The sequence below is a fragment of the Tyto alba genome, unplaced genomic scaffold (assembly GCF_018691265.1).
Source record: "Tyto alba isolate M040663 unplaced genomic scaffold, T.alba_DEE_v4.0 Super-Scaffold_6, whole genome shotgun sequence".
In the NCBI taxonomy this organism is placed as follows: Eukaryota; Metazoa; Chordata; class Aves; order Strigiformes; family Tytonidae; genus Tyto; species Tyto alba.
In genome coordinates, this window is record NW_024881327.1 from 5,388,069 (window position 1) to 5,400,872 (window position 12,804).

General features: G+C 33.6%; 1 protein-coding gene across 2 annotated transcripts in view; it reads left to right on the forward strand.

Moving 5' to 3' along the window:
- The window catches only part of FSTL5 (follistatin like 5), a 330,515-nt gene that overhangs the window by 283,935 nt on the left and 33,776 nt on the right, over positions 1–12,804 (forward strand). For both annotated transcript variants that reach the window (XM_042808092.1, XM_042808093.1), the window contains one exon: positions 6,529–6,678. In XM_042808092.1, the coding sequence (XP_042664026.1) occupies positions 6,529–6,678 (150 nt within the window). The remainder of the gene's footprint in view (positions 1–6,528; positions 6,679–12,804) is intronic.

Here is a 12,804-nt window from a genome sequence, read left to right on the forward strand (position 1 = left end):
CACTCTTACAGCTCCACTAAAGTTGGTAGAAATGATGGATGCTTTGACTCCAACTTACAATTCATATAAGTAGTTTCAATAACTTTATTGTTAACAGATTTATAGCTGATTTCACCAAATTCTGTGCATTTATGGAGTAGTTTCCATGTGTAACATACATAAAAGCAGTAGTGCATTCACCACCTGCATTTATTCTTTTGATGTTTTTCCTTTACTGCTAATCAAATTGCTAGCTGACATGATGCATGTTCTCACTGGAACACTTGGTACTAGTCACTACATTAAGACTTGTTCCATATGATCTATCACCTTTCAGAAATAACAACTTTTTCTCATTACTTGGATTTGAATGAGTGACCTTGAAATACGTAATAACCCATGAGCTGTACACTTTGTTTTATTCCCTAATACCTAAAGCACACTGAAATAACGGCAGAACTGTCTCAATGGATTTTGCCTCTTCATTTGTCATTATTGATGTCAAAGGCTGCTGCACTCAGCAACAAGATTTATTTTAGTGTGAATAATTATGCTTTGAACAGCTAATCATACCTTGATTGTGCTGCTTAAGTGAAATTAGGTTGACACAGCCAAAAATAAGCCAAAAAGCTTTTTTTGTGGCTGCTTAGTTCAAAAGTTGATTATTTAAGAAGTCTGTTAAAAATGTATTGGTCTAAAGTGCAACTTAGATTTTAAGTGTATTTTTGCTGAATTGTGGTAATAATTAGGATGGTTAAGTCAAACTTGTTTCCTTTTTGTAGCTTTCAAACCTGAAGTGGCATAATAATTATATCCTTACAAAAAAAAAAAAAAAAAAAAAGACCAGGGAAGTAGGTTACTTGATAGCTTCCACTTTAAAGTAGGTATAGACTTGACCTTCTCTGGATATCTTTGGCTTGTGTGTAGGTGTGGTAAATATATAGCCAGAAATTAAGCTTTGTACCTACATGCATGTCTTTTTGCCCATTAAATTCAACAATATTTCTACTTATTCCCTCACATATGATGATTAATAAATCTTTATTCCTGCAAGAGAAATCAGAAATACTTGGAAAATATATCCTTATGTTTTTCTACTCATAGTGACATCTTTGTTCAATCTGCATTCCAAAAAAAATAATAAAAAAAAAGAGAAATAGTTTTCCATAAAAAATTTTGAAATTTTGCAAAACCCCTTTTAAGATTACTTTCCTCCTAGAAGAAGGATGAAACACACATTTAAAAGAATTCCCTGCATATACTGCTAATACTATGACAACAGTAGTATATTCTTGAAAAAACTCATTGACTGTGAAGTTTTAGACAACTGTTTCCTCCTTTGAATAATATCATATCTTCTTCAAGCCCCTTTGGAAAATCTGTTTTCTCTAAATAATAATAATAAAATAACCCAGTTCTGTCCCAGGACCAGATTTTTATCAAGTTCAGCATGTGATCGTTTAGCAGTAAGCGTGCATGTCATAAACTGCTCGTTAGTAATTCTCCTTGAGTCTGTCATATAACTTTACTCATCAGAGAAGTTGGTATACTGCAAGTTTTGAGGTGGCTTTACATAGCCTTTCACATGTATGGAAGCTATTGCTAATAAAATCTCCATCACTTGTCTTTTAACATATACCTAAAGGAAATACATACTTGCTTAAACCTCTCCCATTTCTTTATACTTTTCTGAATTAGCTGTTCAAGTTATAAGTAAAATCCCAGTAGACCTGTTGCATTGACACATATTTGCTAAAGCCTAGGAACATTTCTAAATTCCACGGTGTACTTTAGGTACTAGAAGTGTTATAGAAAATTTCTGGATATTATACATGATACTGGAGTGTTCCTCCCCAGCTGAGATTCTGTAAAAGAATGATCTCAGAAGTTTCTACATGGCATTGCATTGCATTGTGAATGAATGTTGCAGTAGTTACAGATGTACATATTTAGGTATGCTAATTTTGCTAAAGGTAAATACAATTTCTTGATAACTATATACTTGAGAACCCTTATCTAAATATTTAATTGCCTCTTATGCAACTAAGTGTCAATATAGCAAAGCACTTTGATGTGTGTCTAACTTGGGAATCAGTTAGACTGTCATTGTGTTTAAAGTGAAGCAAAAGATTTAGTGCTTTACTGGATCATCATGGTTCATGTTGAGAGTTTCCTCCCCTCCTTCCCAGAATTTCATAAATTAATTGTATCTTCTAAATTTACATCAAATGGAAGTAGACTTTTATTAGGCTTCTAGTGACAGTTCTAGATGCATAGGGACATAAATAAACCTATTTCTTTTTCTGATGCAGGTTATTGTTTAGTTATACCAGTTTTGACAGCTGTTTTCTTACCCTGTTGTCAAATAGACGCTTAACCATGGTCCAGGTAGTCTTTCAGCTCTTAAATGTCTTATCATTCTGAAGTGTGTGGGACATCTTCCTCACTAACATCCAACCTCTATTTATCTTCTTCAAATTAATATTATCCAAAGACTTTAAATTCTAATTCTTATACAAAGGTGTTTTCATTTTCCCTCCCCAATGAATCCCAATTAGAGTAATTATTTCAGGTGGCTGGGGATGGGGAAAGAAGCTACTGAAACATATGCTTTTATTGAGACCAATGGAAAAATCCTTTTGGTTTCAACACAGTCCTGATTTCCTCTTTCTTACAAGAACTGTAGCATAATGGCCATATTTCAGTGAACTAGGCCATCTCACACTTGAAAGTGTGCTGGAGGTGGAGCAAAGTACTTAATTTCAAAATAACATGGCTACATGGCAGAGCAAAGTTTCGGCAGGAAATGAACTTGAAACACACTTGTTAGTCCACAGAAATTGCTTTGGTTTATACTCTTACAGCACAGTAAGTGTGGTAAATGCAAGATTGTTAACCTTTGTTGAAAAAAAATGTGAAAAACTTTCACAGTCTGATTTTTACTACAAAATTTGAAGTAAACAGTAACTTAATATAGAATAGGTGATATATAAATTCATGTCTTAATACATGCACATGTTGTAACCTGTTGATGTCACCTCTTAGACTGTCACAGTATAGCTAGACATTTCATTATACTGCTTAAAAAGCTTGACTCAAATCTTGTTAAAACACTGAAGACTCTTGCATTAAGTGTAAGTTTATAAACATAGAATTTGCACATATAAATCTACAAGTACATGTTTTCTCTTGAGGATATCTTGCCCCAGACTACCTTGAAAAACTTTCTCTAAGGATTTATTTTCCTCCATCTGCTGACTTTTTACAGAGCAAGTCACTTTTTGATTAAAAAGTCTGGGGGAAAAAAACAATGATATAAATTAATGTTTTATCAGATGTTAGCTTTTTTCAGAAAGAATAAATGAGAAAAAAGTAAATTGCTCACATTTTAATTAGAAGAAGAAAATGGTGGTTTTATGCTTATATTTTAAGGAGAAATTATTTTAACCAATTACTCAACCACTGGGGAAATTAATACAGAGCTTCAGAATTACTGCCTGTAATGTAAAACAAATGCAAACTGTCTAATCAGATAAATGTTAACTTTTCAAATGCAAGATTTCAGTTCCATTGATTGAAGCTATTTCTGAAGCATTTAGTTAAATGTGGGTTTGAATAACTAGAGAAACAACTGCATAAACCGATTAATGCTGGGGGAAAAGACTCTATTTTGGATATGGGCATTTTGGTACATAATTTCCACTGTTACTTTGGAAAAACACTTTTTTTCGGTTTTAATTTTTCAGTTTTGGGAGAAAGTGAGAGTTAGCATTGGATTATAGAAATGTGTGACAAAATAAACAATATTCTAGAACCAGTAAACTGTATTTGTATGTATACATTTTTTTTTTTTACATAATGTATTTTACTTTAGATCTGAGAAAGTATCATGCTTCCTACTTGCTGTATTTAAAGAGGAACAAGAGGAGTAAGTTTTATGAATTATATAGATAATAAGAATCATGCCCTCTAATTTCTAAATTAAACATAAATGTATGTGTATACTTGTATATACAAGTATAAACCCCCCTATATTTATATTGCTTTTACATTGAAATAATATTTAGATATACGCTTCAGTCGGTATTTTAGACTCAGATTCAGGAAAATGTTTAAGGAGGTGGCTTAACTCTGGGTATAGTTATACGTGCTTAATTTACAGTATCTCCCTATTCTGTTATGCTTCCCACAATGTGAGGTATGATTAGTGTAATCATTTACACTAATCTATATGATGCCATATGAGAAAAACCTAGACTCCTTCAGCAGGAGTTGGTTTTATTTTTAAATAATATATTGAATGTGTCCTTGTAAAATTCACAGCACTGAAACCTGGTGTAAACTAATGTGAGTCCCTGAGAGACATGACTGAAAAGAATGACACAGTATAGAGTTGTTATAACCATTTACAGATGCATTATTTGAGGAAGGTGTTCTCTGAGGAAGAAAGAGGACTGTGTAGATCAGTCTAAAAGTAATCTGTTTAGATAAAACATAGAACTAAGACGAGGCATATGTAGGATAAATGTAAAGAATAATTTGAGATCAGTGAAACAATCTTCCAATTCAAGTGACAATTGCACAGAAGGTAAATGACAATAGATCATTGATCTGATGATTGCACATCATATTAGACATGCTTGTTCATGTTGACACTTTATGTGATGAAAAGCTTTTAGTCACATTTAAGAATTAAAGTCCCGTTTGTCACCATGCCTATTGTTCTTTAAAAAACAGATTTTAAACAACTTCTCCTTTCAAAGTGCCTGTCTTTTTAGCAGTGCGAAATAAATCTTACTCTTACTTATTTCTAAGTTCTGCTGAAGTCCCTGATTATGTGCCATCCCATGGTACCTGAGTTTACTAACCTTTCCTTATTGATGTGATTTCTGAAAGACCTTCCCTTTTTTGAGGTTTAAAAACCATACAGGAACAAGCAGTGGCTTTCGATCTCCTGTAAAGAAACTCCCTCTGTTAGAGCTGGAAATTGATTTATTTCTTATTTTGACATAAAAAGATTGAGTGTATTTTCTCAAATGTAGAGGCACAGCAGGCAAATAAGGTTGATGATACAGAAAAGTTAGTGTTTAAATGCATCATATTCTTCACGAAGATCATTGCTTAGTGCGGATATGTTCTGTCACATTATTTTTCCACTTCCTTTTAAAAGGAGTCTGATGATTAGAAACAGAATTCTTGTTTAAGATCTCATCAACTCTTGCTGTTCATTCTGCACTGAAGTCATCATTTGCTGACATATAATTATTTTCACAGTGACCAGTTATGATGTATCAGACAGAACATTCTAAATTAGGAATAAAGAGCAGATAAGTACTAAAAAGAAATAATACTTATGATTTGGTGAAATTGCCCCTTGTGATGAAAGGAATTAAAATTAAGAGGGAGAAGGAGAATAGGTCAGAAAAACAGAAAAGCTTGACATATGCTATACCTCTCCAAGCAGAGTATTTCTCAGGTCCTTGTTTTTACATAAATTCATGCTTTTTCATAAAGGGAGTTTCCAAATATGGTAATGTATTTAACCAAATAATTTTTAATTTTGACAAAAGCAAGATTTCACTTGGAGTAAATAGTTAAAAATAGATAAAAATATAAATATATATATAATGAGTGGAAATATATTTATGTAAAAATATGAATAGTGAGTATGTGAACTACAGGGAGCTATTTTGAGTGAGAGTGCATAGTTATTAATATGTGTATTATGAAATATTAATTCACTGAAGTCGACAGGAGTTTTGCTTTTTTTTCAAATTCATCCTTTTTTAGTGATGGAAGGAATGATAGAGCCATTTGATTTGTATTGGGTTTAACACTAGTGAGATACACCATGAGAACATCTTATGGCAGAAGTAGCCAAACTTCCTGACCTTTGAAGCAATTTATCAGTTCTCCATGTGACGGAAAAAGCAAATCCCTCTAACTGCTGCTGCTTTGCCCCTATACCACGTGAACAACTTGCACCACACCTCCTCTTCCTCTCCATTTATACACTGTCATCTTCCCAATTTAATATTTGCCTGCCTTACTGTTGTGTTCTCAGATGGAAGTGTAAGCCATGTCTATAACTGCCTTCCTTTGCAAGATACTGTGATGGTGCAGATGGGGGAGCTGCTAGATACTGCACAGTAAAGAGACACGTGTCTAATGTGATTTTCTGTTTTTGAGGTCCCCTGTCTCTTGCTCACTTTATTTCTACACAAATTGTTGTTTTAAATGGGTTTCTTTCTCAGAACAACAGTGATAACTGCCTGAATGTTGAGAAAACACCCAAAAAAGCTGGTATATGGTTTACACCAAAGTGCTTGCGGGTTGTGTGGTGCTTACAACATGAAGTTTGGCTAACATTAGTCTATGTCCTAATGTCTGCCTGTCCTTTTTCCTTCCCTAAATTTTCTGAGATTTTATTTTACAGTTAAAAAAAAGAAAAAAAAAAAAAAAAAAAAAAAAAAAGAGTATAATTTGTTTTCCTATTGCATTATTGACTGTTTTGATTCTTACACTTTTCTTGTTTCTGTTGTATTACAGGATGAAGTTTGCCCCAAAGTGGATGGAGATCCTGCTCAGCGATGTGTATGGGCAACTGCTGTTAATGTAAAAGACAAGTTCATTTATGTAACTCAGCCCACACTTGACAGAGTTCTTATTGTTGATGTACAGTCTCAGAAAGTTGTACAGGTATTTATTTCTCATTTTTAAGTTAATAGCTAATTTAGACATAAGAATTTAAGGCTTTCTTTCATACTTCAGAAAAAAATGCAGTTAGCTTGAGAGTAAATACAGTATGTAGAAAAAGATTATCTACTTTTGACATTTAGCAGCAGTTTATGTTTCGTGACTGTTCTTGTCAACAGGCAATTGGGAGGGAGAGACTCAACTTGAAAATCATATAAATATTAATCAGGTAGTTGAGAAAAGGAGTTCTTTGGGAAGTTTCTGGCTTGAGGTGCTTTTCACTTGAAAATGAAGATTCATTAGACTGGTCTTGTGACAAGAATGTGTCTGTCAGTTTTGATAGGAAAGGTCAGGGGTTAGGTTTGTCTACAAACAGTGGAGGACTGTTACTCAATAAGCTTTTAGAAGAGAAATTACTAGGGTTGTGGAAGACCCAACACCACCCTTCGTCAAAATGGGAGACTGTTAATTTGAACTAATTCTCTGTTCCTCTCTGCTGTGTAGGTAGTACTATCAGTTTCTCAATCTCTGGGATGCTGGAAATACTCAGCTTAGTTAAAATAATTACTTGGGTAAAAGAGAGAAATCAATGCACTCATAGTTTGTGGAAGACCAAGGTACAAGACAATGCGAAAATGAATATTAGGTTTTTTGAGCAGTATAGTTCCCTCAAGACAGCCTGAGAGTCACAATATACTTCAAGTGGGCAGTAGTCTTATGGGGATAGAGTGAAAATTTGATGTTTAGTTGCCACCACTCAAATCAAATACTATAACCACTGTACTCTTAGCCCTCTTTCTCTCTTTTTTTTTTTTTTTGTTTATGTATCTGGTGGTATAATTTCTTTGTACTATGGGGTTATAGAGGATGTACATGAGGACATGTATTAGTCTGTGGAATTCTTAAAGACATGTGAAAATACATTTAGAAAATAATAGCCATAAACTCATTAATTTCTAAAAATATATATTCTGAATATGAAAAGAATATTTAGTCTTAAAATGTTTGTGTTAACAAGGCATATGGAAAAGGCAAAATCATAATATTTTTTGCTATTTGGTTTCTACCTAGTATTCTCACCATATTACACTATTTTTTTTTCTTTTTTTTTAATCAGACACATACAATGGAATATATTTGATTATATAGTCTTTCAGGATGATACCATTTGACAAGAAAGATTACTTTTGTTTTGCTTTCAGTGGCAAAAAAAGGGAATCAGTTACAGTTGCAGACTGTCAACAGTCTTGTCAGCAGACAAGGGGCTGTTTTTTGTTGGGTCTGTGTGTCTGTGTGGGTTTTTTAAAATATATTACAGATCATATAAAATCTTTAAATTTACTTTAATAGCAGGGTTGTTCTTTTTCTGAAATAAAATTATTTTCTGGGCAAAGAGCTCTGAAGCTAGTTAATAACTTGCTAACAATCCTGCTCTGATTCTCAGGAGAAAGGACACTTCTATGTGAAACTGATGAAGAAGTTTTGACACCACAATGGCTGTTCTGATTCAAATTTTAATCATACAAACATGCCTAACATCTAAAGGGTTACTTATAGTATCAGCACATTCACAGGAAACAGATGCTCTTTAGCTAAATAAAACATGGATTTTTTTAATTAGAAATCTAATCTGGATTGTTATTAAAAATATTTAAGTAGAGTTTTTCTTCATGCCTTTTGCCTTTTTCACCAATAAATGAAAGAAAATCTTTAATGTATAGATTGTATATTAGTCTCTGGGAAGATCTTATTGCAGCCTTTCAGTACTTAAAGGGGTCTTTTAAGAAAGATGGGGACAGATCTTTCCATAGGGCCTGTAGCGATATGATAAGGATTACTGGTTTCAAACTAAAAGAGAGTAGGTGCAGAATAGATATAAGGAAGAAATTTTTTATGATGAGAGTGGTGAAACACTGGAACAGGTTGCCCAGGAGGTGGTGGATGCCCCATCCCTGGAAACATTTAAGGCCAGGCTGGATGGGGCTTTGAGCAACCCGATCTAGTTGGAGATGTCCCTGCACACTGCAGGGAGGGATTGGACTACATGACCTTTAAAGGTTCCTTCTGACCCAAATCATTCTATGATTCTCTGATATTAGTATACATAAGTAATAAGTATATATTAACGTACAAATTTTAAAATGTATATCAAAATTGCAATTTTTAAAGTACTTTAACTTGAGAATTTTAATTTTAATAATTTTGCGTTCTTTAAACATCTGTATTTCCTGACTTCTATATTCTATGTCAGCTGTCTCAGTACACATAGCTTCCTCAAAACTTGACCTATCCAAATGGCTACAGGGACTGATAAATTTTTATTAACTTTTTAAATAAGATATTAATTTTTTGGTTCTTCTACTTTTTTTTCTAAATTAAATTGACTTTTGCATATCAAGGTAGAGATGAACTGAGTGGATAATGAATCTTTGGTTTCTGAAAACAAGTCTCTTTTTCACAACCAATTCAATATATTTCTTCAGGAAGAGAGCCTAAAAAAAATGCGGTCCTACTGCAATTCACAGATTTGGAGGACTGGAATTTCTGGCAATAGTTTTCCTGGCCTCTGGCTGACATTCATATGTCATCTGCCCTTCCTACAGATGATGGATGAAATACCAATTTAATTTAATTTATTAGCATTTAGACTTCAGTGGCAAGTGCATATTTTGCCTTTTGAGCTCACTGAAAAATATTAGAGAAGTTGGATGTTACTTTAAACTTGGGTTTTATAAAATAGTTTGATTGGTAGACTCTTCTAATTTGCCTTCAGTTACATTCGTTACTATTTTGCTTACTTTACCACTAACTGAATGATTAGAGATAGTTACCACAATGATGTATGTTAATAAAAAGTAAAATTCAATACATTAACCACTAAATAAAAAGTACACCCCTCTCCCAGAAATATGTAGAGCGATTCTCCAGTTTTTGGATGGAGTTAGATAGTTTGCTGTTCTATCACATAACTATTCAAGTTTCTGTAGTGAGCTGAAAAGCAGACATACAGGATGCCTGGGTGTAAGAGAGCTTTGTGCACTAAGTCTATGCTCCTTAGCAAATATATTGAGCTGAAAACAGATACTTCACAAACCTTCATGCTAGTCCAGGAAAAAAACAACAACTTTCACTTTCAAATATATTTGATTTTGAGAGATAGGATAGCATTGCTTTTCCATTACTTCAATAATATCCAGATTTTACCTTAGGGAAGTATAGAATTAAATTTATCCCATCTGTGGAAACCTTTTGAAGGAATGAGTCTCGGTTTTGATGATTCTAGGATGTTTAGATATTAATGATAAATTATCTTTCCATTTCACAATACTTAACATAGACATTTTGGAAGACAGTATAACTAAGGGATAATAGATTAACCAGATAAGTAAATTAAACCAAATGTGTTACTGTCACTTTTAGGCAGCTGGGCCGAATTTCTGCTATTTGTTACTGAACTGAATATTATTTCCTAGGATACACTTAGCCACATACATGGGAAAAGTAGCATGGGACTTGCTCTGTGTCCAGTTTAACCATTCTGATATTTGAAATAGACTTTGGGGGAAAAAAAAAAAAAAAAAAAAAAACAAACCAAACAAATAAACAAAACAAACAAAAAAAAGACAAGTGAAAGTAGTTGCAAACAAAACAAATCATGAAAGCAAAAAAGCCTATACAATCTTTTACACATAGTATAAGACTGTAACAAATAAAACCGCTGCTAATTCACAGGTGGCTTTTAAAATTGAAGTCAGGCTAATTTGGAATTTAGTGACAAGTTAAGAGAATCTTTGTTCAGCATTTCTTGTAACAACCATGGCCCTGTCTTCCTTATCTTTGCACAATAAGCCTTTAACTTTGTTTTTAGTTTTTACAAGCAGCGAGAATTTTTCTAACCATTAAATGTTACTCTACTCCTATCATATGGACGTACACAAATGCTCATAAGAACAGGGAGCAAGAAAGGGAGTTTAAATTCTCAGATCAATCTATTTTCATTACTTACATTACTGTGTAGCACAGAAAAAAAAAAAAAGTAATTGATTTTTGAAAAACAGATACTACGCTGTTCAGAAGTGAGAGCGTTTTGCCTACTAGACTTTTTCTTTAAGTGTCATATTAATACAGAGGATAATGTTTACCTTTTAACTATATCTAGTCTATATCTTAAAGAAAAAACACATATGTGCTCTGTCAAACCAAGTTTTCAAAAATACATATTCTAGTAGAAACAAATGTGGAGAAAACATGGTATTTCGAAAGTGAGAAGCACTCTAATAAAAATACTGTCAAGGTGCAAAAAGGCCTGCAGGCAACTAAAATCGTATTTCAAAGGGCTCTAAGTTGTAGAACTGCTGTTTTCTATGTAAAAATAATGTTGATTTGATTTTGCTTATTATGATGTTTTATCTGAAGTACTATTATATATGTTATATTTATTCCTTTTTACTATGAAAGTTAATATTAAAAGATGTGTGTACAGGTGCATATATCCAACAACTAGATTTGAGGATGATTTATTTCTTTGACAATTATATTTATTAAAATAAGTAGTTAAAGAAGATTCTAGAGCAGACTAAATTGAAATGTTTTGGAAACATAGATGGTGTACCTTTAAAGAGATATCTGTAGAATTTTTGATTTAGCCAGGTAATTCTCATTATAAAGTTAAGTATTTTTTTTCATTTGTAAATTCCTGAAAGCAAGTACTGTCACCTGCAATTTTCCAGCATTGCTTAGCAGTACACAATTAACTGGGATGACTTGAGAGGCATGCTGAATTCAGCAGAGCTCATCATCGTTCAGTCCACACTGTGCTGCTGGCAGATCAGCCTGGCTAGCTAGAAACAGCTGAAAACCAAAATCAAAAAAATGCTTATTATTAGAAGATGAGGAAGACAGGGCCATGCTTCCAAGATGCTAATCTCCTTTCTGCTATTGGCTCCTTTCTTGGGAGCTGCGTTACCTGTGCTTGACTCTACAGACAATCCCTTCTCCTGGCAGTGCCATGGCCCAGACCCTGAACACAGCTGGCACTCATTCTGTAGAACTTGTATGGGTCAGACCTTTTTTCTGGCAAAGTCAAAAAAAAATTTTACACACCTGAACAAATTAGCCATACGACATCTGAAGTATTGTTTTAGACCACTTCTAGCCTGCAGCAGAAAAATGTTATCAAACACAAATGACCTTTTTCAAGGGGTATCCTTCTGATTTTAAATGAGCCGGTGAGCAACCTGGCTTAATTTTCCATTTTCAAAGGGAAAAACAAATTCTGCCTAGATAAAGCTGTGGCTTGCAACACCTCAGGAGTACAGTTAAGTATCATCAACAGTCTCAGCCAGCCATTAGTGCATTATCTTGAGGATCTACATCATTAGTTTAAATTAGGTTCACTTAATTAGCCAGCTGGTACTCTCCTTGACAAACTGATAAACAAACTGTGCTTTACAGTTCCATAATGGTAAGACTAAAAAATAATTTCCACCTATTTTTTCTGCTTTAATGATGAAAATAGAAAAGTAATCCCTCCAGTTGTTTACTTTGTGCAGAATGTCTCTTAATCAAATATGTTGTCCTCCCATTTCATACCTCTGAAGTCTTCAGTTCTCATAACAAAGGAAGTGTAGAGCTCAGCTGTCTAAAAGGTTTGTGGTATCAAGAGACAGTGCTCAAGGTTGCAGGGAGATCACAAGTCTACCAAAACTAGCAACTGTAATTGGAAAACATTTGAAAACAATCTTTCCAACTTCATCAAAATATACCCACGTTAGTAGAGATAGGAAGCATTGGGTGTAGCAACATTGTGTTGGTTTTATGCAGGACGGTGTGATAACACCTTGCATTGATACCACTATGTGGCTTGAGAATACTCTTCCCTTTTAAGCCATTTTCCAATAATTGGTGTAGTTTTTAAACTGATACGTATAAAGTGAGCATGATGGTAGGGAAGGAAGGTAAGTACAATTCATGTGATCTAAAGCCTTTTTTTCAGCTTCTAAATAGCTTCAGTATAATGTAATTTTGATGCCAAATGTTAGAGGACGTAATGAATAAAAATCTCTTTTTCAGCAGCTCAGTAACTTTGAATTAATCAGAGGGCTGTTTCAACAATTGACAACATAATAT